The 25742-nt window shown below is 35.8% G+C and overlaps 2 protein-coding genes and 1 long non-coding RNA gene across 9 annotated transcripts in view; 1 reads left to right on the forward strand and 2 right to left on the reverse strand.

Moving 5' to 3' along the window:
• The window catches only part of LOC126754003 (uncharacterized), a 241342-nt gene that overhangs the window by 185403 nt on the left and 30197 nt on the right, over nucleotides 1-25742 (reverse strand). The gene's annotated exons all lie outside the window — the stretch shown is intronic.
• Nucleotides 2278-10384, forward strand: LOC126753972 (HEAT repeat-containing protein 1 homolog). Its single transcript, XM_050465765.1, is given in 5 exon segments — nucleotides 2278-3546; nucleotides 3644-3900; nucleotides 3968-4767; nucleotides 4770-7824; nucleotides 9128-10384. Coding segments are annotated over 5 exon segments (6429 nt in total). The 5' UTR covers nucleotides 2278-2380; the 3' UTR covers nucleotides 10279-10384.
• LOC126753980 (sodium/hydrogen exchanger 9B1) overlaps nucleotides 15583-25742 on the reverse strand; it is a 62605-nt gene continuing 52445 nt past the window's right edge. For all 7 annotated transcript variants that reach the window (XM_050465779.1, XM_050465782.1, XM_050465785.1 and 4 more), the window contains 5 exons: nucleotides 25452-25706; nucleotides 23269-23441; nucleotides 19603-20370; nucleotides 16400-16754; nucleotides 15583-16168 (listed from right to left, as the gene is read on the reverse strand). In XM_050465779.1, the coding sequence (XP_050321736.1) occupies nucleotides 16017-16168; nucleotides 16400-16754; nucleotides 19603-20370; nucleotides 23269-23441; nucleotides 25452-25706 (1703 nt within the window). In that variant the 3' untranslated portion in view covers nucleotides 15583-16016. The remainder of the gene's footprint in view (nucleotides 16169-16399; nucleotides 16755-19602; nucleotides 20371-23268; nucleotides 23442-25451; nucleotides 25707-25742) is intronic.

A 25742-nucleotide genomic window follows, 5' to 3' on the forward strand; every position in this document is an offset into this window, starting at 1 on the left:
TATTTATCAAACCACCGCTAGTTGGTAATATCGGGGCGAGCTATTACAGATGCCCATAATTAAAGTTCTTCGTCCATACTTCTACTCTGAGTCAAAGAAGAATTCCAACTTAAGACTTGAAGGAAGAATTCTCCACATAAGCCATAGGAATCATCAGGGTGTAACAGAAGTTAACTTTTTTTTTCTTGTAACAAATATATTTTGAACCACATTTTCTTTTCAAAAACATTGAAATGATTTTTAGAAGGGTTGTTTTATAAAAATAAATACACAAATGTGTTTATAATTACGTTCAAAAATTTTTCACCAACAAGTTAATTCATTTACAGCTTAGTTGTGACCCTCAAATGACCCGAATAGTGAGACAAAAGAAAATCACTAAACCGCAATATCATATTTGACTATATTTACAAGTCATTAGTGCAGTATTATTGAGAAATTTAATTAAAAATCAAAATAAAGCGCTCGCTCACCCCTCTTGCGGGAGAAAAAATGCACTTTCCGACGCTGATTCGTAATCTCATCGATGACAGTAGATGGAAGACAATATTCATAAGTTATTAATGTGCCAAGAGAACAAAAGCGATTTGCCAAAATATTTGCCGACCACCACATTAATAACACTGACATCAACAACAACAACAACAGCATTAGTAGTAGTAGCAGCCAACAAGTAATGCATGCATATGAATAATAAAGCAAGAAACGCAAATCCCCGCAACAAATAATTGAGCCTGCCATGTGATTCATGAAGCATAGCAGTTCATTGATTTTTCTTCTCTAACAACAATGTGCACACAGCAGTAAGTGTGGCTTGTGTGCTTTTGCCAGTCACGAGAATAAACCCTCATGCGCCTACGAAACATGTCAGCGGCAATAAACTCGAGAAAGTATACACACACACACACAAACGCACTTATAGTTGTGGAACAAAACAGCTGCTGACAAAACTATTAGCCGGACGACTTTTTCTTTTTTTTTGCCACCTCCAGCATACTGCATTTGAGCACTCACAGTTTGTGCGTATGTATGTATGCATGGCTAGCGCACGTCACAAGGGTAGCTGCTGCCATGGCAGATATGAATTTGAAATCTGTACTGACATGATTTGCAGAAAGCCTTCAGCAGCAAGACAAATAGGTTGTAGTTGTTGTGGATGGCAGGCGGTCCAACATGGCTAGAGTGCAGGAATCAAACTCAAGAGTAAATGATAAATTATTGGGGCGATTGTTAATTTGATGACACTCAAACCGAAACCGGATTATCTTTATGTCCGTCGTATTATTATCGCTTAGCGCTTACAAATAGACAGCGTTTGAGCTGCGATACACATACACCAGCTTTTGGCGTGCAGTTTTGGTGAACAATGGCGGCTGAATGAAGCGTTTTATTTTGATTGTTTGTGAGATTGAATACGGCAAAGTCATTTAGTTCGCAATTATTAAGAAATTAATGCATATTATAGTATAAAAAAGAAGTAATAAGTGAAATGAAGAACTTACTTGTGTTTGCACATACAAAGGGTTATGTATGCTGCTGTGGCTCCCATTGCGTTCGTGCGAATATTACACTTAATACATTCTATTTATTGTAATAGCTGTAGACAATGCATTTGAAAAAGCTTTACTAACACTTTTTGTCTCTAATAAATGAATTTCGCAAAAATATTTTATATTTGCCATAATTTTGTTTGACATTTGCAATTTTAAAGCAAATTAGCGCAATAAGCGGTATTTACAAATGACAACGGAAGAGGATGTATTCAGAGTTGCATAGCGTACTTTTAGCGTAGGCAAAAGTTTAAGTACGCTGATAGAAAAATTCTATCAATAATATTCTCTACCTTATAGAAAAAATTGTGGATAGAAATTGTTTATAACAAAACATTCAATTATTTTAAAAAAGTTTTACTTATGTCAAAAGGCCTACTTAATTATTAATTCAATAATTTTTTAACATATAACACCCTGTGTTTGTTTATACTTGAGACTTAACAAGCCATGAACACAGCCAACAAAACAGCTGAGCAGAAAACAATGCAGTTTCTTTATTGCAAAAGGGAATTTTTTCATACTGTTGAAATTGACTTCGAATGTATATTATAGAAGGATTATGAACAAATTAGAATTCCTTCTTGAAACCATTAACATATTTGTGCCACTTTACTCTAAAAATATAATAATTCACAAAATTGGTAGTATATAGGGAAAATTTTTAGTTGGGCCAATTTTTTCCCCCTACAATCAAATGTTAACAACATTGCACGAACACGCTCTCACAATTTTTAACGTCCCGCGTGTTTTGTTGCATTTTACAAGTGAAAAACATAAATCAGTGAATTTTATATAAATATTTAATTAAATAGCAGAAGGTGTTAAAAATGTCGACCTCGCTGCAGGAGCAATTGCAGCGGCTAGCCGTGCCGCAGACTATGACATTGGCTGATTCGCGTTCGAAAGCTTCCGTACTTTTCGATCGCAAAGAAGCTGGCACTAAAACACGGCGTATCATATATGAGATAGGTTTAGCTGGTTTGCAGGAACTCACCGCACTGAATCCCATCTTTCAGACTTTTGAAAATACCCTTTTCAATGAATCCACTATTGAGTTGGAACGTTCCGTTGAGCATACAGATGTTAATAAATTAATCGATCGCAATATCAATAAATTCCTACAACACTTGTCGCCATACTTCTTGTTGCGACCCACGCTCATGTGTTTGGAATGGTTGATACGTCGTTTTCATATACAAGAATATAATCGCAATGAGCTACTAGCTTTAGCTTTGCCGTATCACGAAACGAATACGTTCATATTAATATTACAAGTAATACGTATTAAACAAGCCGATCAAGAATGGAATTGGTTGCATCCATTGCAGAAACCCGGTGTGCCTGTGCCGAAAACAGTGCTAATCAATCGAGCGGCAAGCGATGTAGCCTTCTTGAAATTTGTTTGTCAAGCGACATTGGACGCTGTAAAAGAGTTGGGCACACGTGCCAACTCGTTGCAAACACAACTGAATTTTTATGCTTCCGTTGTGGTTGGCGCACTTGAGCACGCGGCGGCAGTGGAGGAGTGGCATATAATTACTATACTACCGTCATTACTTAAGGGTCTACAATCTGAAGTATTGGATTTTGCAGCGGCTTCTTATATTGTGGCCACACAATTGGTGGCGCGTACACAGGTAACGCCGAAATTGTGTAATGCCTTGTTGGAACGTGCTGCGTCCGTGTCCTTGGAACGTTTACGCCAAACAGCGGTCTTATTTCTGGTTTTCCTGTTCGATAAACAGCATCGCGCTAAGCCGCATTTCAGTGACAATACTTTATTGCATTTGGCAACACAAAAATGGTTTATCGCGAATTTGGCCGCCTTAGCTAAAGGCAATGTATATTTGCATGCATTGTATGTAGCGTTGTTGCAACAAGCGCTTAGCGCCATACAAGCTGAGCACAAAGATTCGGAAGCTTTAAAATCCTTTCTGGAACGTTTATTAAATGAGGTGGCGCTAAATGATGATTCGGCGCAGGAAATAATTAAGTAAGTGCTTCTAATTTGTTTTTAAATGTTTATTTACTTTTATAGTTTAGTTTCACACATCACATACACACTATATATGTAAATTTTTTTGTTTTAGCGCTTTTCTCAATGCATACGAAGAGCAGCCGCTGTCACCGCAGAAAGCGTTACAGGACGGTGAAATGATTGAGCTCAGTTCGGATGACGACGAGGAAATGGTAGATAATAATAGTAATTTCCAAGCGTGGTATTCTGAATACTTGCGTAAGCTCGAACGAAAATATCCCGTCGCATTCGATCACACCATAAAAGAGGGTCTAACCTCAAATTCACAAGAATTCGCGAACAAACGCAGTGTGCTTAAAATGGCCTTAGGTAAATAACATATGGTTCTTATTGTTATTATTTACTAGAATTGAATAACTTGGTGCAAAATTTGCAGGTTTCCGTTTGAAAACGTTTGATCCAAGCGCCACAGATATCTACGAACAACTCTACCACCACACAGCCAAAATACGCGCCTTTGCCGTGCAAACGCTCTTAGTAAATTTGCGCGATTACAGCGCGCGTCCACAAAATATGCATTTACTGCGAGAATGCCTCGCCGACCGCATAGCTGACGACAGTGAATTGGTTGTTACAGAAATCTTGAAGCTACCAACCGCAGAATTTGTGCAAGTGTTAGGCGCTGATAACGTAGCCGAAGCTTTAATTGCCATTTTGAATAAAGTGCAGCAAGACGCCGAGCACTGGGCGCCACTAACAGCAGTGACCGTGCAGCATTTGACAAGCCGTGAGATTGTGGAGACTTACGACACTAACATAATACTGTTAGCTTTAATGCCGCTGCTCTTCCCAGACAGCAGCAGCAGCAACACCTTTAGGGCCATTACTAGCATACTTAAAAGTCCGCTAAGCGCGAAGATTGGCTTCTTGCAAGAGCTGAAACTGGTGCGCGATAGTGAAAGCTTTAATGCAGTGGAATTCAAAAAACAATTTCTCGATGTTATATCCAAATCAACAGCTACACCGACGGGTTTGAGTCTCTTCCGCAGCGCAGAGACGCACGGCGAACGTATCTTCAAAAACGCTTTACATTTTTCACACTTCTTGTTGTTGGCCACTGCGTGCTTGAAAACTGATTTGACTGGCACCGAAGCTGGTTACATATTCACACAAATACGCACCACCTACCGACGCTTTCGCGTGCGTCAACTCGAAAGCAAACAATGGGATATGGTGGAAAAGAGAAATGCATACCGTTGCAATTGTTCTCCGATTTTATCGTTTCGCTAGCGCAGCATACACATTTCGAGCATCTCTTCGAGTGGGAGCAAATACACGATGATCTACGCACATTTTTCGACATTTTCAACCTACTCGCCGAAGAGGGTTTCCAACAAAGCAAAGCGGCCGCACAGCAAACCGAATGGTTGCGTACGCTGAAAGAAGTTTTCGACCACATCTTCGACAACGCGCAGCAAAAGTTGGAATTCCTCAGCAATTTCTATGTATACGAGAGCAATGCTGCACTCGGCGCCGACTATGCGCTGCTGCGTTTGCGCGCCTTCAAGCTAACCAATGCGCTTTTCAAAAATAAAAACAACAAGTTGCATATCAACACCTCACACGTGTTTCGCATAGCCAGCGCCTTGAATGCGCCCTCGGAGACGATGCGCCTGCAAGCGCTCGAAACGCTACAAGTGCTGAAGGCGTGCACGCAACTAAGCGCGCCGCTTCAACACTTTGTCGACAGCATACTGGCGCGCAGCTACGAGTTTAGCATGGATCATGAGCAATTTCCACTCATACTCTACACCATACTGAAGCCGACGCATAAGAAGCAACAGCCGCAAAGCTTGAAAGTATTGCGCGAAATTGTGCAGCTGGTCACCGCCGAGGATGCGCTCCAACATGCCGCATTCACCGCGCAGATACTGAAGACGCTCAAGCATATAGACGATGCCAGTTTGCTGGCCGACTTGATACCGCTGGGCGCGCGCACGCTCACGCAGACGCACGTCGAGGACGCTTTGTTGTTGTTGCCGCAACCCTACAGCACCATATTGCAATTGATATGCGATCGCTTTGAGCATCAAACTATCGGAACGGTGCTGTTGGATCAAACGGCCGCTTGGCAATTCATCGTGCAGCTATTCGGCGCGCACAATGTGTACATACAACATGGCGGCAAATTGCGCGCGGTGCCGTGTGTGCTGCTCGAGGCGCTCGACGAGTACTGCTACGAGCAGATACCGCAAAATTACAAAACCGACTTGATCAAATTGATTGTGCAAACGATGGCCGCCACCGACACCGATGCCGTCTTCTTAAGCGCCAATAAATTGTTGAAGCGTTGCAGCATCAACTGCGCACCATTGGTGGAATTGTTGGCGCAAATGTCGCGCATTGTCGAAAACAACGAGGCGAGTGCTGGCGCGGCGGCTAAGCGTAAGTCAACGCCCACATCGGCAACCAAGCGCGACGCGCAAGCGCAAAACCAACTCACAACGCAAGTCACCACCAAGGCGTGGAAGCAGGGCGTCGCCTTGTTGGAACTGCTCGAGCACAAGAAGAAGCTCGAGGAATCCGAGCAGCTGTTGCCCGCGCTCTTCGATTTGCTGCGCTTCTGTTTGGAATTGGAGGAGCAAGCTGTGGTGGAGTACACCAAACAACTGACGCTCTCCACGCTGCTGCATTGCTGTCAGCTGGCGCAAGCGTCCGGCGTACAATTGGCGGAAGTGTTGCCCAAGTCCACGTTCCGCATTGATTTGATTGTGCAGTGTGTGCGCGGCGCGCAAAATCCACAAACACAAAATAATGCTTTGCTGTTGTTGTCACATTGCGCGGCGCTCTTTCCGCACCAGGTGCTGCATAGCGTGGTGGATGTCTTCACATTTATGGGCTCGTCGGTGGTGCGTCACGACGACGCCTTCAGTTTTCACATAATCAACAATGTGATCGAATCGATCGTGCCGATCTTGGTGCGTTCAGGGCATGCCGACGGTGCGGTGGATAACACGAGCACCGTGGAGCTGGTCATACCGGTGCTGAAGGTGTTCTCCGACATACTCTTGGACGTGCCGGAGCACCGCCGTTTGCCGCTCTACAGCAAGCTGTTGCTGACGCTCGGCGCCGAGCAGTTTTTATGGATTTTCTTATGCATCGTCTTCGAAGCGCATGTGCTGGAGGATGAGAAGCAGCGTCTTTTGCAGCGCAAGCACAAGAATGATAAGCCCAGCGGCCCAGCAGCGGCGGCTGCCGAGAAGTATTCCAAACGTGTGGAAGTCTGTCTGGAGCTGACCAACCAATTTGCGCCCGAAATTACGCTCGACACTTGCATTGAGCTGCTCGGTTATATCAAATCATTGCCCATGGATAAAGCGGATACCGAAGGCGCTAAAGGCAAAGCAAAGAAAGCTATCGACACCACCGAGCAGTGTCTGTTCGATGTGAAATGTCGCACCGCCAAACAATTGCGTCACTACAAATACGTAATTATGCAATACCTTTCGGGTATTTCGAGTTCACCGCAATTTTTGCGTAAGATCGCCATGCTCAGCGATGCCGAACAGTTGGCCATAAAGCCATATTATCAAAATTTCATCATAAAAACACTCACGTACATACCGTTAGTGAATACAGCCATCGAAACTGTTGAGGAAACATCACAATTGAAATTCTGGAAAGTCATACTCCATCATCTGCACGATGTGTTGGACAATGCCATCTCATTGCTGTCCCCCGACATGTTCCTCGTGGTCGTATATGGTCTCATGCGTCATCAATTGGTCTCCATACGCAAGAAAGTCATCGAGTTGCTTATTAATAAACTACAACAACGTGATGGCTACTTCGATCGTAGTGATCCGCAAAATTTCTATAATCTGCTGGAGCCGCTTAGCGATATCACCATGGGCATACTGACCCAACACGAGTCGTCGTCCGCCACACCGGGCACAGCTTCACCTTCCACGCCCACCAATGAGTTGGTTTTCCTCCAGCAGACCGCGCTCATTGCCATCAAGCTCTTATCGAAAATGTTTGCTTTGCAACATATTAAAGAGTTCAAGGAAATACTCGCTCATCTTATCAAGGTGCTGAAGCAACGTTCAAAGATTTCGAAAATTGTCTTGGCTACAGTGGTGCTCACCATTATAGAGATCTCTTCGAATTTGAAGGCTCACTCGTTGGCTTTGCTGCCGAAATATATGCCTCAAATGATAGAGATTCTACAGGATCAAGCGAAACTGGTGCAGTCTCAGCTGCCGGATAATGTCTGCATTGCTATTATAACGGGTAAGTGACTACAACATGAAAAATAAACTTCAAAAGTGCGAAAATCTTAACCTCAACTTGCTCAAAAACTTCAAAAGTTCTACAGTGCCTTGAAAAAATATAAAAATTAATCTTCTCGGACTGTAAAGATTTAGGTTAGGATGAAACAAAGTCAAATTAGTTTGGGTAAAAGAGAGAGAAAATATTTCTGAGCTCCGTAAAAAAGTATTTCGGAAGAGAATACCTAACCTCAAACAGGTGGAAACGTTCAGAAGCTTTGCAGTACCTAGAAATAAGTTTTATTATTTCTGTTTTTATCTCCTTAGCGTTCTTCATGTACTCTTGAGTATGAAGATTTAAGTTAGGATGAACCAAATTCAAATTAGTTTGGATAAAAGCTAGAAAATATTCCTGAATACTAATAAAAGTTTTCAGGAACTAAATTCCTAACCTCAAACTTGAGGGCACAATAGACCAAAGTTCGGAGTGCAAGGCCTTGATTTTTCTATCTATCTAACCTCAAATGTGTGGAAAACTTCCGAAGCTATACAACGCCTGGAAATAAGCTTCAATAATAATCTCCTTAGACTACTACAAGTTTTCATGACAGTGCAAATCTAGGTTAAGGTGAATCAAATCAGTTTGAATAAATCAGAAGAAGAAACGGAACTACAGAAACTTCGAAAACAGACACTTTAAAACGCTTCAAAAATCAAAAACCTCTTGCAGACTCCACTTAACCCAAAAAAGAGATTGGGCTCTCCGAGCTGGAAGTTAGCTATAGAATTTCTTTTCATATTAAACACATCGGGAGGCTTGGCAGTATGGAAACAGAGCAAAATGAGTACTGATAACATAGTGTTGGCTTCGACCGTTCCCACTAGAGTCGGTTCTACAAAATCGGAACGAACCGAACGGATTTTTATCCGGCCCAAGACTGTCAACTTGGCAACATTCCTTCAAATTACTTCCGGAATGCTTTTTTGGTCGCTATGAAAACAAAAAAGTTGGGGACTTCAGTTTAGGTGCCTTGTAGAAGTCAAGAAAACAGAGTGAGATGAAAACGAAGAAACTGTGTTCGTTTCTAAACTAAATTCCAGGTCGATATTTCAATAACTGAGGACCTAGTTCGTGTATATTCAAATAGACGGTTGGACAGACAGACGGACATAGCTAAATTAACTGAGCTTGTCACGCTGCTCATTTATATAGGGTCACGGCTTCTTTCAAGATGTGACCCAAACTTAATATACTCTGTTCAGGGTATAAAAAAACTTGTCTTTCATTAAAACTTAAAATTAACATTTCTCGGAACTCTTTCCAGGCACGCAAAAACTCTTCGAATCGCTACCACTCTTCCTGGGACCGTATGTCGTCGACGTCATAACAGCACTGAGTACAATTTCCGCCAACATCAGCGCACAACAATCCGAACGCGATCAGCGCGCCGCCACCGCCCTACACCGCATCAGCACAATTTGGTCGAAGATCGCCAGCGATGTGCCGGTGCGCATACTGGTGCCGAGCTGTGAAAAGGCCTATCGCAAGTTAATGGCTGCACACAATTACGCCGATATCGCTGTGCTCATGCAACTACTGCCCGAATGCATAAATAAGACACCAAGCGCCGAACTGACAGCCGTACAAAGCGAATTGGGTGCATTCTTCTTGCACACCCTGGAATTCCGCCTGCAGGTGCGCAACAATTGTGAGCGTGAACGTGTCGCCAGCACTGAGACGGTCATCATTGACGCATTCGTCACATGGGTGCTGAAACTATCCGAAAGCAGTTTCCGTCCATACTACCAGAAAGTCTACGAATGGGCTATCAAACAGCGCGCAGAACGTGAAACCATACTCACCTTCTTCTTGCTGACAAACAAAATTGCCGAAGCGCTCAAGACGCTCTTCGCGCTCTTTGCACGTGACGGCATCATCGATGATGCGGCGAATTTGCTCAATGAATATAATGCGGCAAAGCAAAATATCGAAGCCGATCAAGAGGCACTCACTAGCGATATTGTCAAATCCATTTTGAGCACGCTCTACACGCTCTTCCTGCACGACAGCAAGGGTTTCGTTAACAATCGACGCTTTGAGGTGCTTATGCAGCCGCTGGTCGATCAGTTGGAGAATCGTTTGGTGTTGGAGAGCGAAGAATTGCAACAGGTTTTGCAGATGTGTGTCGCCCAACTGGCTGCGGCCGTCTCCAATGACATAATGTGGAAGCAACTGAACTATCAGGTGTTGATGAAGACGCGCACCAATGTGCCGGAGGTGCGCATATTGTCCTTCAATTGTTGCCTAGAGATTGCGCGTAAATTGGGTGAAGACTTTACGCCGCTACTGCCGGAAACGGTGCCTTTCGTGGCGGAGCTGTTGGAGGATGAGAATCAACGTGTCGAGAAGAACACACGCAAGGCCGTGCAAGAGTTGGAGAACATACTTGGTGAATCGCTGCAGAGTTACTTATAAGTTTGCTGATAGAAGATTTGAAAAATGTCTCAGAATTTTTAATAAATATTTGACGAAGATCTGCATGAATTAATGCATCCATGCTGATTTTAAAATGTAACAAAAATCTACTGTCCAAAAATGTTATTATAAAAGTTGGGATTCGGAAGCGTCGTGCATCAATCAAATGCTTGAAAACTAACTATCATCAATCAAATTTGAAATTTCAAGCACGCATCAATCAAATTAGATATTTCAAGCACGTATCAATCAAGAAAAAAGCTCGAGCACTTGTCAATCAAATTAAATAAGCTATAATTTAGTTTTAAAGCAACATTTCTCAGCATCAAGCAAAGTAATTTAAGCGCACTATCTTCAATCAAAAATTTATTTTTTTTAATTTCAAGCACCCTTCCAACAATTTCGCAAGTTATTTAGATGAAATAAGTTTTCGTTTTGTTGAAAATAATTTATTAAACATCAAACAAGGTAATGCAGGCGAACAATCTTCAATCAAATATTTTTAACTTCAAGCACTCATCAATCAATTTGGAAAATTCTTTAAATGCAATATGATGTTTTGTTTCAAAACATTTTTTCAACATCAAGCAAAGAAATTCGTGCGTACTGTCATCAATCAAATATTTTAAATTTCATTTTGCATCAATCAGACATTCATATGAAGCTCAAAATCAAAATTTGGCCATAAAATCTCAATCAAAACAGCAGAACAATCTTCATGCGAATCATCAATCAATCAATTATTTTAAATTTCATTTTACATTAATCAGACATTGAAATGCACATCAAGCACAAAAGAATAATTTTAACTAAACATCTTCAAACAAAACTGCAGAACAATCTTAATTCGAACCACCAAAATCAAATCTCATTTTGCATCAATCAGACATTGACATTCATAACAAGCTCAAAATTTAATTTTACATCAATCAGATATTGAAATCCACATCAAGCACAAAAGAACAAGTTTGATTAAAAAACTTCAAACAAAACTGCAGATCAACCTTCATGCAAACCATTATCAATCAATTGTTTTAAATTTAATTTTACATCAATCACACATTGAGATTTGTTCAAGCTCAAAAGAATAGTTTTACCATAAAATCTCAATCAAAACTGCATATCAACCATCATCAATCAAATGTTTTAAATTTAATTTACATCAATCAGACATTGAGATTCACATCAAGCTTAAAAGCAAAGTTTTACCATCAATCATCAATCAATCAAATGTTTTACAATTAATTTTACATTAATCAGACACTGAAAATGCCATCAAGCAAAGTAGAACAATTTTGACTTAAAATCTTCAATCAAGACTGTAAATCAATCTGCACGCGAACTATCATTAATCAAATATTTTAAATTTAAATTTAAATCACTCAGACATCGAAATGCACATCAAGCATAGCAGAACAATTTTGACTTAAAACTTTCAATCAAAACTGCAGATCAATCTTCAACCAAACCATCATTAATCACATAGTTTGAATTTCATTTTACCATACAACAATCAGACACTGAAATTGCCATCAAGCATAGTGGAGTAATTGTATCTTAAAATCTTCAATCAAAACTATATTTCAATCATTGAATCGAATAAGCAAGATTACATCAATCAAATATTGAGATCTACAAAAAAATGATAAAGGAAAAGCGTATATCAAAATTGAATTCTTGTTATAAGCTATCAATCAAAATAATTCATAATAAATCAATCAAACTAAGCTATAATCAATCAATCAAACTAAACTATAATCAATCAAGTTCAAAATCCCATTGATCAGGTATTGCACTGTTAAAATGCATCAATCAAACATATTAAAGTCGCCACATGCCACATTTTTGAAATAATCATATCCATCAATCAAACTTTTTAAATCATTATTATCATCAAGCAAATTGCAGCAGGTAAGTTTTGAAGAACTATAATAAATTATTTAAGAGTATAGTGATATATAGGCCAGAGTACTCAATTCTCTTTACTCTCTTTGACCTGCCAAATCGAATCGATCGACCGCTTACCACCGAGGATCTAAACCTAGGTTGAATCTTCATCAAAGTCCGGATGCTTGATAAGTATATCACACAACCCTCTATTATTTGCGAGTTGAAATTCGAAATTTTGAAATTTCTCGGGTCGGTTTTCTTAAGCTTCTATTAGGGCGAATTTTCATCAGCAAAATAATTCATCATAGACAGCACCAGGTAGTAAACACTCTTGACTTTAAGGTGGGTGCATAAGAACTCCCAACCAAATTCCAGAAGTTCCTGTCGAGTCACTAACAATGTGTGTGTGGCCTGGCGTTGTCGTGATGGAAACAAATTTCTCAAAACTATTCTGGGCACTAGCTTCCATCAGACGGTCAAATGCTGGGTTCGAGGTACTGTAAAGGTGCGAGTTAAGGATTTGGCTGAAGGGAACATCTCATAGTAGATAACTCCCTACCAATCCAACCAAAAACAAAGCAAAACTTTCTTTACCGTCAATTCTGGCTGGACCACCGTTAGCGGCGATTCGTTCAAGATCATTTTCGCTCCACTTTTCATCAATACCAACGATGCACTTCGAAATTTATTTGATTTTTTTTTATAACATATCAGTTTCCAATTTTATTAAAATGTATGTAATTAAGAGATTTCTACTTCTACTTTTTCTATACTTTATATCGAGAGAAGTTACAGATTTTAGAAATTATGTTTTCTTATGATTACGAAAAACAAATTTAGTCGAGTTTCAAACCAAAGGCAAACAGCGACTTAGTAGAGACACATACCAATTCACTAAAAAATTCAGATTTGGCAATTTATGATATTTTTATACTGAAAAGGCAATATCAAGTTTACCTAGAAGTTTGTAATACTGGAAGAAAACGTCGGAGACCTTATAAAGTATACATTTACATATCATATTGATGTGACGGGCTGAGTCCATTTAGCGATGTCCGTCTATCAGTTTGTTTATATATCAATCTCAAATTATGCACACGTGCTTTTCTCCACAAGAAGAAGCTTATTTATCGGAACTGCCGATATCGGACCACTATAAAATATAGCTGTCATACAATCTGACCCATTCAAGTCATTTTCTTGTATAAAAAACTTTTTTTTGACAAAATATATAACCTCTCAGTTATAATACGGCGTGACAGATTATTGTTGCCAGTGCCGTTCTTTCCCCACGCTGTCCTCCATGTAGAGCAACTCTTTTATGATGTGGGGCCCCACCGCAATGTATGGGTTCGGCCCTATCATCCTGGAAGCCGCGGCAGAGCGGGCTAGTTCGTCGGCCAGCTCATTTCCGGCTACCCCTTAATGTTCCGACACCCAGACCAGGTGTACACCGTTGCAAACTGATAGGCGGTTTAACCTTCCTATGCACTCCTCCACTATTAGCGATTTGTCTTCATAAGCTGATATCGCTTTTAGCGCCGCTTGACTATCGCTGAGTATAGCGATACGCTGCTTGCGATAGTTGCAGTGGCGATTGATTTCTGTACACTGACTTATAGCAAAGATTTCAGCTTGAAAGATGCTCTGACAACATCCCATTGGTGTGGATAGTTTGGTATGCCGTACTCTAATGCCTTTCGGTGTTTTCGAGCCGTCAGTGTACGACAAGATAGTGTTGTCCCTCAGTAGTAGGTTGAGCGTGGAATAACTCCACTCCGCCTTACTGCCAAGAGTAACTCTAAACTTCTTTGTGAAGTTTACCCACTTCGTAATGCCGTCTCTTGGAAGAAGCTTCAGTGATGTGTCTTCCAGTAAAGCCTTCGGTTGTTGAGACGACATTATCTTCCGTTTACCAAAACCCTCTGCTGCCATAAGCAGCGTTGTATATTTCACTGCCGGTTTGATCACTAAATGCAGCGGTCTGAGCTCCAGCAAAACTTCATGGACTGCTTCAATAGTTGAAGGTCTACTGAAGACTGCATTGTCTTCGATGCCCAAGCAACTGCTTCATAAATGAAAATAGGGCTTATGATCGTGGTATACAGCCACCTGATGATACCTCGCTCGCAGCTCCAGAATCTACCGGCTAGGCGTCTGCATATCATGAGTGCCTTGGTGGCTCTGGACAGTGTTAATTCTACGTTCCTTTTCCACGTAAAGTTGAGTCTAATGTGAGGCCTAGAAATTTTAACTCTTTTGACACCTCCAACTCTCTGCCACCAAGTGTTTGCTTTGTAAAATGGGACGACGATTGTTTTTGATGGGTTGATGTTTAACCTTACCGTATTACACCATCCCTTAGTTAGACTTAAGCCCCTTTGGACTATGTTACAGAGAGTGTTCTGAAATTTATCTCGTGCCATTATGAAAATGTCATCGACGTAGCCCTAACACCGCATCCCATTGCTTATAAGCAACTTAAGGAGTTTATCTACTACTAAACTTCATTGTAGGGGGGATAGAAGCTTACACTGTGGTCAGCTTCTCTTAGTACCAAGACGCATTCTTCTCTCTCCCAAAGTGATTTCAGCTATCCTAGTACGCAGTACAGCGTCTATCCATCTGCATACTGCAGCTGCCACCTTCCTTTTCTCAAGTTCCTTGATGACACTTGCATGAAAGGCATTGTCAATGCACCTTCGACGTCAAGTCTAATGTGAGGTCTAGGAATTTGACCTCTTTAGATACTTCCAACTCCCTGCCACCAAGTGTTAGTTAGTCCGGAAGTGATCTTCGCTTTGTAAAAGGGACGACGCTTGTCTTTGACGGGCGCTACAATTCTCAAACTAATTGTTACGATCAGACCACTATAGCATATAGCTGCCATACAAACTGAACGATCAAATTCAAAGCTTTATATGGAAAACTTTTTTATTTGACAAGATTTCTTCACGAAATTTTGACATGGATTATTTTCCAAGAAAATACATAATATCCCCCGATCAAATTGTTATGATCGGACCACTATAGCATATAGCTGCCATACAAACTGAACGATCAAATTCAAGTGCTTGTATGGAAAACTTTTTTATTTGACAAGATTTCTTCACGAAATTTTGCATGGATTATTTTTCAAGAAAATACAACAACCCCCGAACTAATTCTTTGGATCGGCCCACTATAGCATATAGTTGCCATACAAACTGAACGATCAAATTCAAGGACTTGTATGGAAAACTTTTTTATTTGACAAGATTTCTTCACGAAATTTTGCATGGATTATTGTTCAAGACAGCATTACAATCTTCGAACATAAAAACACATACTAAGCAACAACAACAACATTTTCTTTAGTTAAATTTAATTTTATTCGTTTGAATATTTATTTTTATTAATTAAGTAAATATATAATATTTTATTATCAAGCAATTTATAACTTATAAACGATTGGGCGCAAAAAATAAGCAAACAAACAAACACAAAAACAAAATTATGGGCGGTAGAGGGGGGTAGGCATAGTAATATCTGTATAATAGATATTCACAACTACTGCCGATGGCGGCTGCTTAATACTATTTTCAGCATATTCGTACATTATTATTTATTCAGCAACGTAATCACATAAACGTAAGTGAAAACTTTGTGCAACAACAACAACAACACGTACTACAAACAAAAGCAATGTCCAATATTGAAATTTTGCGTTTTTCTTCTGCTACTTCGCCGACCAAAAGCGGAAGAGTTGTTGCTGCACAATTGCATTTTCTCGTGGTTATATATATGTATATGTATATGCATATGTGGATGTGTGTGCGTAGGTGTGTGTATGTGTACGAGGTCGTAGGCTAATAACCATAGCCAATATTGTTGATGTGTGCATTCGATTGTGTATTGTCGGCGGTGGTTTTATCTGCCGGCAACTCCGGATCCTCGCGCTCCTCCTCCTCGTCAATAATGCTAATGTCGCGAATGGATGGCCGATGACTGCGGCGCCAACCTGCAAAGAGGAGTGAAGAGAAAAATAACAATTTAATCACTGCTTTAATGCATGTAATTTTTGTTGTTGTGATTTTGTGTTTTTGTTGTGATTTTTGTTTTTGGCGTTTTTGTTGTTTTGATTTTTTTCGTATACCTTTTGTTTTTTTTTCTTGGTTTTTCTCTTTTTGTTTTTTTTTTGTTTTTTTTCTTGGTTTTTCTTTTTTTGTTTTTTTTTCTGTTTTTTACTTACCCTCCAGCACTTGCGGCTGTTTGGTGCGTGTCAGCAAGCGCGGCCCGCTGAGTGTAATCAAGATGGCGCCCAATGGCGCTGTCAACACAATACTTAAAACACAAATTGTCTGCACAATATAGGCGTAACGTTTCTCCGCGTCGGTGGCGGTGTCGCCTAAGTTGCGTAAGGCGACCGGTGCGAGTGCCGCTTGCACGGTGGCCTTTGACATCCACGAGAAGGCAACAAAGAATTTCTCTTTCGTGTTGAGTCGATCACCGAAGGCGATGCCAGCGGTGCAGAGTATGCGTATAACTGCCGAGACAACTATGCAGGCCACGCCTAGGTAGACCACGTCGCCGTCCAATTCGTTTATCTGGTGAATGCAGCGAATAAAAAAAAAATAATTAAAACATTTATAAATGAAAGTGAAAATAAATAAAACAAACTAAAAAATAAAGGAAAATGGTAAAGCGATATAAAATTAATATAAAATATTTTATTTCAGAAATATAAAGTTTTGAATTTTTTTATTGTTTCTAATACAAATATAAAAAATTAATAATAATTAAATAATTTTAATTATCAATAAAATATAAAAATAAAATTTATTAAATATATTTACGTTATATACAATTTAATAATATAAATTAATAAAATAAAATAATTTAATGGAAAGTAATGGAAAACAATAAAAAAAATGCATAAAATTAAAATATAATTACGAAAATGTGAATTTTATTTAAATTTATTATTTAAAAAAAAAATTTTAAGTAAATTTGAAGCAAAATTTTTTTTGAATTTCCAATTGTAATTTTTGGGCTCTATTATAAAAAAATTAAAGACAATAACTAAATTTTTTGTAATTTCAAATAAAATATTTTTTATTATACAGTTTTTTAGAAAATATTAATTATATTAAAAAAATAAAAATAAAATTGAAAAAATAAAAATAAAAACAATAACGAAACTTTTTGCCATTCCACTTAAAATATTTTTTTTTTATATAATTTTTTTTATAAAAAAACGCTCTATTAAAAAAAAAAATAAAATAAAGAAAAAACTAAATTTTTTGTCTTTTCAAAATATTTTATTTTATTTAAAAAAAAACTAAATTTTTTTGTTTTTATTTTACAGTTTTTTATAAAAATAAAACACTTAAAAAAATTAATTACCAAACTTTTCCTTCTTTAAGAAATAATGTTTTTTTAATTTTACGGGTTTTTATATAAAAACAAAAAATTTTTAGTTCTTGTTTTGAGAAGCAAATAAATTGAAGCAAAATAACAAAAATATTTTTTTTACTGAAAAGGATTTATGAAATGATTATAAAACATATAAAAATTATATTTCACAATCAAAAAAAAAAAATACAAACATTTAAACTCACAAAAAAATTACATATGTGAAAGTGAAATAGAACATTTAAATAAAATATTTGTTTTATATTATATATTTTTAATATAATTTCCGTAAATAATAAACATTTTTTCATTTTTTTTTAAATACTTTTCAAGAAAAAACTAATACGAAAAAAACTCATAATATTTTTATAAAAGTTGAAATATTTTAACAATAATAAAAAAAAAAAAATTTAATAAAAAAATCATTGTTTGTATAAAAAAAAATTAATCATTCAAAATTTATATTTTTATAATTTAGTTGAAATTTTTTAAAAATAATTTTCATTCAAAAAATAATACAACCTAAAATAATATTTTTATAAAAAAATTTAGTTGAAATTTTTTTAAAATAATTTTTATGAAAAAAGTATACCTAAATAATATTCATAATATTTTATAAAAAAAATTAAGTTGAACTTTTTTTAAAAATAATTTTCATGAAAAAATAATACATAAAAAAATGCATTACATTTTTATGAAAAAAATTAAATTGAAAATGTTTTAAAATAATTTTCATCAAAAAAGTAATTTTCAATAAAAAAATTGATAATATAAAAAAAATAATATTGTCATAAAAAAATTCGTAACATCTTTAAAGCTCCATATACATACCTACATACGTATGTGTGTATATTAAAAATATTTTTATATTTATTATATTTTATTCTTTAAATATTTCTACGATAAAGTCCTACATAGTTGACTGTTAAAAAGTAAAGAATGTTTAACCAAAAAAAAAAATAAATACAAGTATATTTGCCACAAAATATATTATAAACAATTTCTATAAATTAGCAAGTAAAATAATTTAATTCAAAAGTAAAAAATGTTGATATAAATAATAAAAACATTATTATTATTAAGCTGTAAAAAATAAATATATTTTTTTTATTTTTTTAATTATTAGTAATTTTTTCTTAATTCTTCGTTATTTTTTTAATTACTTGTTATTTTTGAATTATTTGTTAATTTTTTTTAAATTATTTGTTTTTTTTTAATTATTTGTAAATTTTTTTAATTATGTGTTAATTTATTTTAATCACTTGTTTTTTTTTAATTATTTGGTATTATTTTGAATTATTTGTAAATTTTTTTAATTATTTGTTTTTTTTAATTATTTGTTATTTTTCTAATTATTTGTTAATTTTTTTAATTATTACACTACTCAACAAATCTAAAAAAATTGCGACTGATGTGCTAAGAGGTTTGTGGGGTGTCCTGATTACTATATTATGTACTGTTTTAAATTTATTTTTTAAATAATTTATTTTAATAATTTTTTTTTAATTATTATTTTTCAGTTTTTTATTAGTATTATTTATTTACTGTCTTTTAAGTTACTTTTTAATTAATGTTTTATTATAATTATAATTATTTTTAATTTTTTTTGATATTATTTTTAATTAACATTTTTACTTTTTTGGAGTTTTATTAATTAGTGTTTTTTAGTTATTTTTGTTATTTATTACTATTTTTAATAAATATTTTTTATTGAATTATATGTTTTGTTATTACTTTTTTAATATACATATTTTAATTATTTCTTTAAACTTTATTTAAATTTTTTCTAGCTGTTTTAATTACTATTATATTTGTTAATTAAATTAAAATCAGTTTTAAATTTAATTTAAATAATATAAATAAAATCTTCAAATATAAAAGAAATATTTTTTAAATAAACCCATTCATAAACTTAAAATAAATTAAAGTAATAATTTTTTATATATAAATTAATATAAAATAATACAATTATTTACAATTAAAAAATAAATAGAATTAAAATAAAACAAACAAAATTAAATCACGTGACATTCCACTCACCTTAATTGTGGCACCGGTGACACTAAATAATATCGGCTCGAATATCATCCAAATAATTTCAAATGCTGTCCCCACCGGATTATCGTCCACCTCCCAGCCTTGCTTGCACCAAAAGAGGTTCGATATGAATGCTGCAAAGACGACAGCCAACGGACCAGCTCCCTCGAATTCCAACCTTTCACTGCCGTAAATCGCGACTAAGCCACCGGCGAACAAAAGTATAGAACGCAACGGCACAACATATTCATCACCCTTCTCGGGAAAGAATCTCGCCATATAACCCCAGATCACACCGAATGCCAAGCCGCCAACGATACAAACCGGCGCCTGTGATATTTGAAAGGCCAGACCACGATCCGAGAACATTACGCTACTTATAATACCGAAGAGTGCCACAGAGAGCGCATCGTCAATACCCGACACGGCAATGATTAATGTGGGTATACCTTTGGCCACGCCATAACCTTTTGAGCGTAGTCGCAGGAGGCATGGCACTACCACAGCCGGTGAGACGGCAGAAACAACCGAACCCAAGAGGAATGACCAAATCCACGGCAAGTCCAGGAGGAAATGTGTTGTGATTGAAATAGCGACAGCTTCCACGAACCATGGAATGAGGCCAAGTTTCAGTATGGTTTTGTAGACCTTACGAAATGCTTCCGGTTCCATTTCGAGTCCAGCTCGAATAAGTATAATGTTGAGTGCAAATTTGCGTAAATGCGCTGTGACTTGTGAGAAATCGCCATCCAAGTGAACCCAGCCGACATTCTGGAAGTATAAAATAAATATGACTTCATTGTTATTGTTCTCTAATTCTGGTCTTTGTGAGGAAAACTAAATAAAGCTCGAACAATCCTGAGTTCAGAGTAAAATATCGAAACTTTCGTAGAGATCTTTTGTCAGGAAGTCGACATCGATGGGATTTGGTTTTTTTAACAGAATATTTTTTTGGAAAATATTGAGATTTTTTAAGGGAGACGGACGCTGTAGAAGATCTGCAGTGAGCTTTTACTCGAATGGATCGAAGCTTAAGAGAAACGTGTCTTCTATCGAGATCTCTCCATCAACTCTAGCTTCAGGCTACCAGACCGCTGCACAGTCTTTTCAAAAGGTAGTGGCTAGCATCAAGGTAGTAATAGATGTACTGTTCCGAAGAGAGGTATGCATTCAGAACGATTCTAGAGGAACAATACATCGCTGAAGATTTGTCAAGGAGTATTTGTCATCTTTATTAATAGCATCAAGCTACTTTACTATCCGATTTTTTTGGGTGCCGGTTTACAGCGGAATCTGCAAAGCAGATGAGCTTGCTAAAGAGGCTCAGACAGCAGACAGATAGATTCTCTGCTGTCCTCTTCCGCTGTACCATTTAATATAAGGATCTCCCGGGAACTTGGCGGGTGCTGGTCAAAAACCAACACCTATAACTTGTGCGGCTCTGGGACACTTCTCTGAACCTCTGAACTACTTGCTTTCAGCAAGGTTCATCTCACCGAAGAGACTAAATTTCTTGTCGGATGTAACTTCGGATCGTATGTAATCAAAGCTATATGAAAGAAGAATGGAAAAGGACTTTTTTCTTGACTTTCCGGCTTTTGTCAAACACACTTTCAGCGAACCCTTACAAAGTTCCTGCGATTGATATCAGCCGCCTTAACAAATCAAGTGGTAAGCTCAAATTGTTTCTTGGTTCTATAAGGATCTGTTAACTCATATATGTATATAAGTTTTGGAATTCACAATGGACCAGCGTTCAAAGTTGTCACAATGGAATCCTGCGTTACCTTTGAAACGAGAACCAGTCATACGGCATGATCTAACCTAAGAAAGACAAAAGACTCCGAGCCGTTTGATATCAAACGAGATTCCAGACAAGATGATTTCCTATCGTGCGACTTCTTCAATCTACTCTTGGAGAAAATAATTCGAGCTGCAGACTAAATAGAGAAGGTACCATCTTCTATAAGAGTGTACTGCTGCTGGAGTTCGCCGATGATATTGATAAGATTGGCCTCAACAACCGCGCCGTTAGTTCTGCTTCCTCCAGACTGGTTAAGAAAGCGATGCGTATGGGTCTGGTTGTGAATGAGGGCGAGGGCATTCTTCGCGACTTGGCTCCCACGTCACTGTTGACAGTCATAACTTCGGATTTGTAGATAATTTCGTCTATCTTGGCACCAGCATTAACAACAACAATGGCAGCTTCGAAATCCAACGCAGAGTAACTCTTGCCAACAGATGCTACTTCGGACTGAGTAGACAATTAAGAAGTAAAGTCCTCTCTCGACGAACAAAGACCAAACTCTACAAGTCACTCATCATCCCTATCCTGCAGAGGCATGGACGATGACAAAATCTGATGAGTCGACGTTACGAGTTTCCGAGAGAAAGTTTCTGCGGAAGATTTATAGTCTTTTGCGCATTGGCAACGGCATATACCGCAGTCGATGGAACGATGAGCCGAACGAGATATACGATAACATTGACATAGTTCAGAGAATTAAAAGACAGCGGCTACGCTGGCTAGGTCATTTTGTCCGAATGGACGAAAACACTCTAGCTCTGAAAGTATTCGACGCAGTACCCGCCGGGAGAAGCAGAAGAAGTGGAAGACCTCCACTCCGTTGAAAAGACCAGGTGGAAGGACCTGCCTACACTTGGAAATCTCCAATTGGCGCCAAACAGCGAAAAGGAAGACCGACTGGCGCGCTGTTGTAAACTCGGCTATAACCGCGAAAGTGGTGTCTACGTCAACAAAGAAGAAGAAATTTAACATATACACATTTTGCCGATTTCCATACATAAACTACTGAGAGTGGCATTTGAGGTTATGTTTAACGTTTTTTAGTGGAAATTGAAGTGAACTAAATTAAAAGTAGAATTGTGGACGTTCGGGCGCGCATACATTTAGGCCACCCTATATTTTTCCAACCTTTAAATGATTTTGCATTATTTCACCACTTTGTAGGTTAGAACCGAAAAAATGTTATTACAGCAGAGTCACGTCTGCTGTTATCTTCTTAATTGGCCTTAGATGTCTAAAATGTAATTAATTCTTCCGTCTAGAACTTAGTAAACGTTCTAAGCTATATTTTTTATTTACACGACGGCAGAATTAACGATGATAACCGATTCGGCCTTGACACTCAACAGTCAAATTATTATAGGGCTTTTTATTGTTATTGTTGGTTCGTTTTCAGACTTTGATAAAGCCTACCCAATGACGAAAAACGAAACATTCTAATTATTCAAATAAATTCCCAGAATATATTGTATACACACAGGCAGACATGCTTACAAGCACCTGCACACATGCATACATACATACATACGTATAAACATGCATGCTTGTATTGTAATTACCATATCATTCGTGATTGTTTGTGCTAGCAAAACGGAGATAAAAAGTCGAGAAAAAACATACTTGAAATACAAATTAGTTTGAGTAGTTGTTATGGAGTGCTGCGCCGTTGCTTGCGCTTGCGCCTGCGCCGCTTTTCAAATTTGATTGTTTACGCAAATGTACGTATGTAAATACACATTGTAATTGTCAATCGTAAGATTTTATTTTCATACGTACATATATATATCTATGTCTATATACGTACATATACATATTTGTATGTATATAGACAATGCATATGAAGTCATACAAGCTTTACTCACCTGAAATAGTATGCCTACGAGCAGCATACCAATGAGCCGCGGCAATGTCGTCAACGATATTAGCCAACCGCCGAAATTAGCCGCCACCGCCAGCACAACCAAATTGAAGAGTTGACCTCCTGGCGCAGCTGAATCGCCGATGATTACATAAGCCGTGAACCAGATGAGTATACCTGCACGTATAAAATATATATATTTATTTATTAAAAAAAAATATTTTTTTGTTTTGCATTATACAACTATAATGTTCTTTTTGGATTTGTTTTAGAAAAAAAAAAATTTTATAAACAATTTAGAAAAAAAAATTTTTTAACTGTTTTATTTAAAAAAAAATGTATTTTAGGACGTATAAAAAACAAATTTATTTATGTTTTAAATTTTTTTTTTTGCAACATACATAATGTTTTTTTTTTGGATTTGTTTTTAGAAAAAAAAATTTATAAACAAAAATTTATTTTAGAAAAAAAAAAAAAATTATAAAAAAAAAAAAAAATTGTATTTAGGTATTTTTTTTTTATAAAAAACAAATTTTTTTTGTTTAAAAAAAATTTTATTATGCATACATACATACATATGTATGTACATACATACATGTTTTTTTTGGGTTTGTTTTAGAAAAAAAAATTTTTTAGAAACAATTTAGAAAAAAAAAATTTGTAAATTGTTTAATTAAAAAAAATTGTATTTTAGGAAGAATGTTCTGTTTTTAGAAAAAAAAGGTATAAAAAAATTGTTTTTTCTTTGGAAAATTTTGTGTTAAAAAAAACGTTTTTTAAAGGAACATTATATTTTTTTCATACAAATTTCTTTTTATAATAACAAAATTAAAAAAAAAATGGGAAAGTTTCTTTCTTTAAATTGTTTTATTCAGAAAAAAATAGTTTTTTAGAAAAAAATTTTGTTTTTAGAAAAAAAATCGTTTTTTTTTAATTTGTTTTAAAAACCTGTTTTTTGACTTATTTTTTCATACAAATTTCTTTTTATAATAACATTTTTTAGAAAAAATGGGAAAGTTTCTTTCTTTAAATTGTTTTATTTAGAAAAGAAATTGTTTTTTAGAAAAAAAATCGTTTTAAAAATTAAAAAAACAATTGTTTTAAAAAATTGTTTTTTTTTTAACTTATTTTTTCATACAAATTTTTTTTATAATAACATTTTTTAGAAAAAAATGGGAAAATTCTTTCTTTAAATTGTTTTATTCAGAAAAAAATAGTTTTTCAGAAAAAATTTTGTTTTTAGAAAAAAATTGTTAAAAAAACGTTTTTTGTTTTTTGAAAAATTTGTTAAAAAATCGTTTTTTAAAGAAAAATTATACCTTTCTTTTTAAACATAATTTTTGATTATTATGACATTATATTAGTTATATTTTTTAGAAAAAAACTCTTTTTTAATTTTGGTTTTTAAAAAAAAAATTCTTCTTACAATTTTTTTTAAAGCAAATTTTTTAATTATTACCATGACACTGCGATAATTATTTTATTTTAGAAATATATATTACTTTTTATACATAATTTTTTAATGTTTTTATGATATTATAATAATTATGTTTTTGGAATTTGTAATTTTTTTATTTTTATTTATTTTTTAGAAAAAATAATATAATTTTTTAATTATTTTTATAACACTATAATAATTATATTTTAGAAAAAAAATATTTTTTATACAATTTATGGTAGCTTTTTATAACAATTTATTTAATTTTAATACATTAAATATTATTATGACATTATAATTATTGTTCTTGAATTATACATATTTTATATTTTTTATATTTTTATATTTTTTTTAAATTAAATTATTTATTTATTTTATTAAATTTCCTACTTTTAAATATATGTAGGTATTTATATAATTTTTATATATTTTCAAGTTTGTAATTTTGAGAAAAAAATTTTATTTTTACAAAAAAAATATTAATTTAATTTTTTTTTATCTGCTACTCAGTAAAGACGTCTATAAGCAGCTGTTGCTGGAGTGTATTGAGCACATCAGTGGATATGACTTAATAGCCCTGATAACTCCTGCACCGGTTACTCTCTATACTCCAGTAAGTTTCCTGATATTATACTGTTTATTTAAACGTACACATTCTACAGCTTATTTTTAATGTAAGTGTTTTATTATGTTAGACTTTGTTATTACTTTATTATTTTTTATAAATTTTTTTTTACATCATTACTCACCGATTAATATGAGCACGAGTAGACGGGCAAATTGTCGAAACGATGGACACAATGGATATGGACAAATTTTCTGCCAATAAGGTGGCTCCCAAGACGGTCGATTCTCCTCGCCATGACATTTTAAGCAGAATGAATAAATCCACGATTCCTCCAGCTTATTACCTTGTCCATATAGCGCTTGCTCCTGTTGGTGCTGATAGATTTTCGCATTCAAATTGTCGAGCGCTGATGATCTATAGGGTCGACTGTTGTCGCCTGTAAGATAAAAAAAGAGGAAAATAGTAAATAACT

The sequence above is a fragment of the Bactrocera neohumeralis genome, chromosome 3 (genome assembly GCF_024586455.1).
Source record: "Bactrocera neohumeralis isolate Rockhampton chromosome 3, APGP_CSIRO_Bneo_wtdbg2-racon-allhic-juicebox.fasta_v2, whole genome shotgun sequence".
NCBI lineage: Eukaryota > Metazoa > Arthropoda > Insecta > Diptera > Tephritidae > Bactrocera > Bactrocera neohumeralis.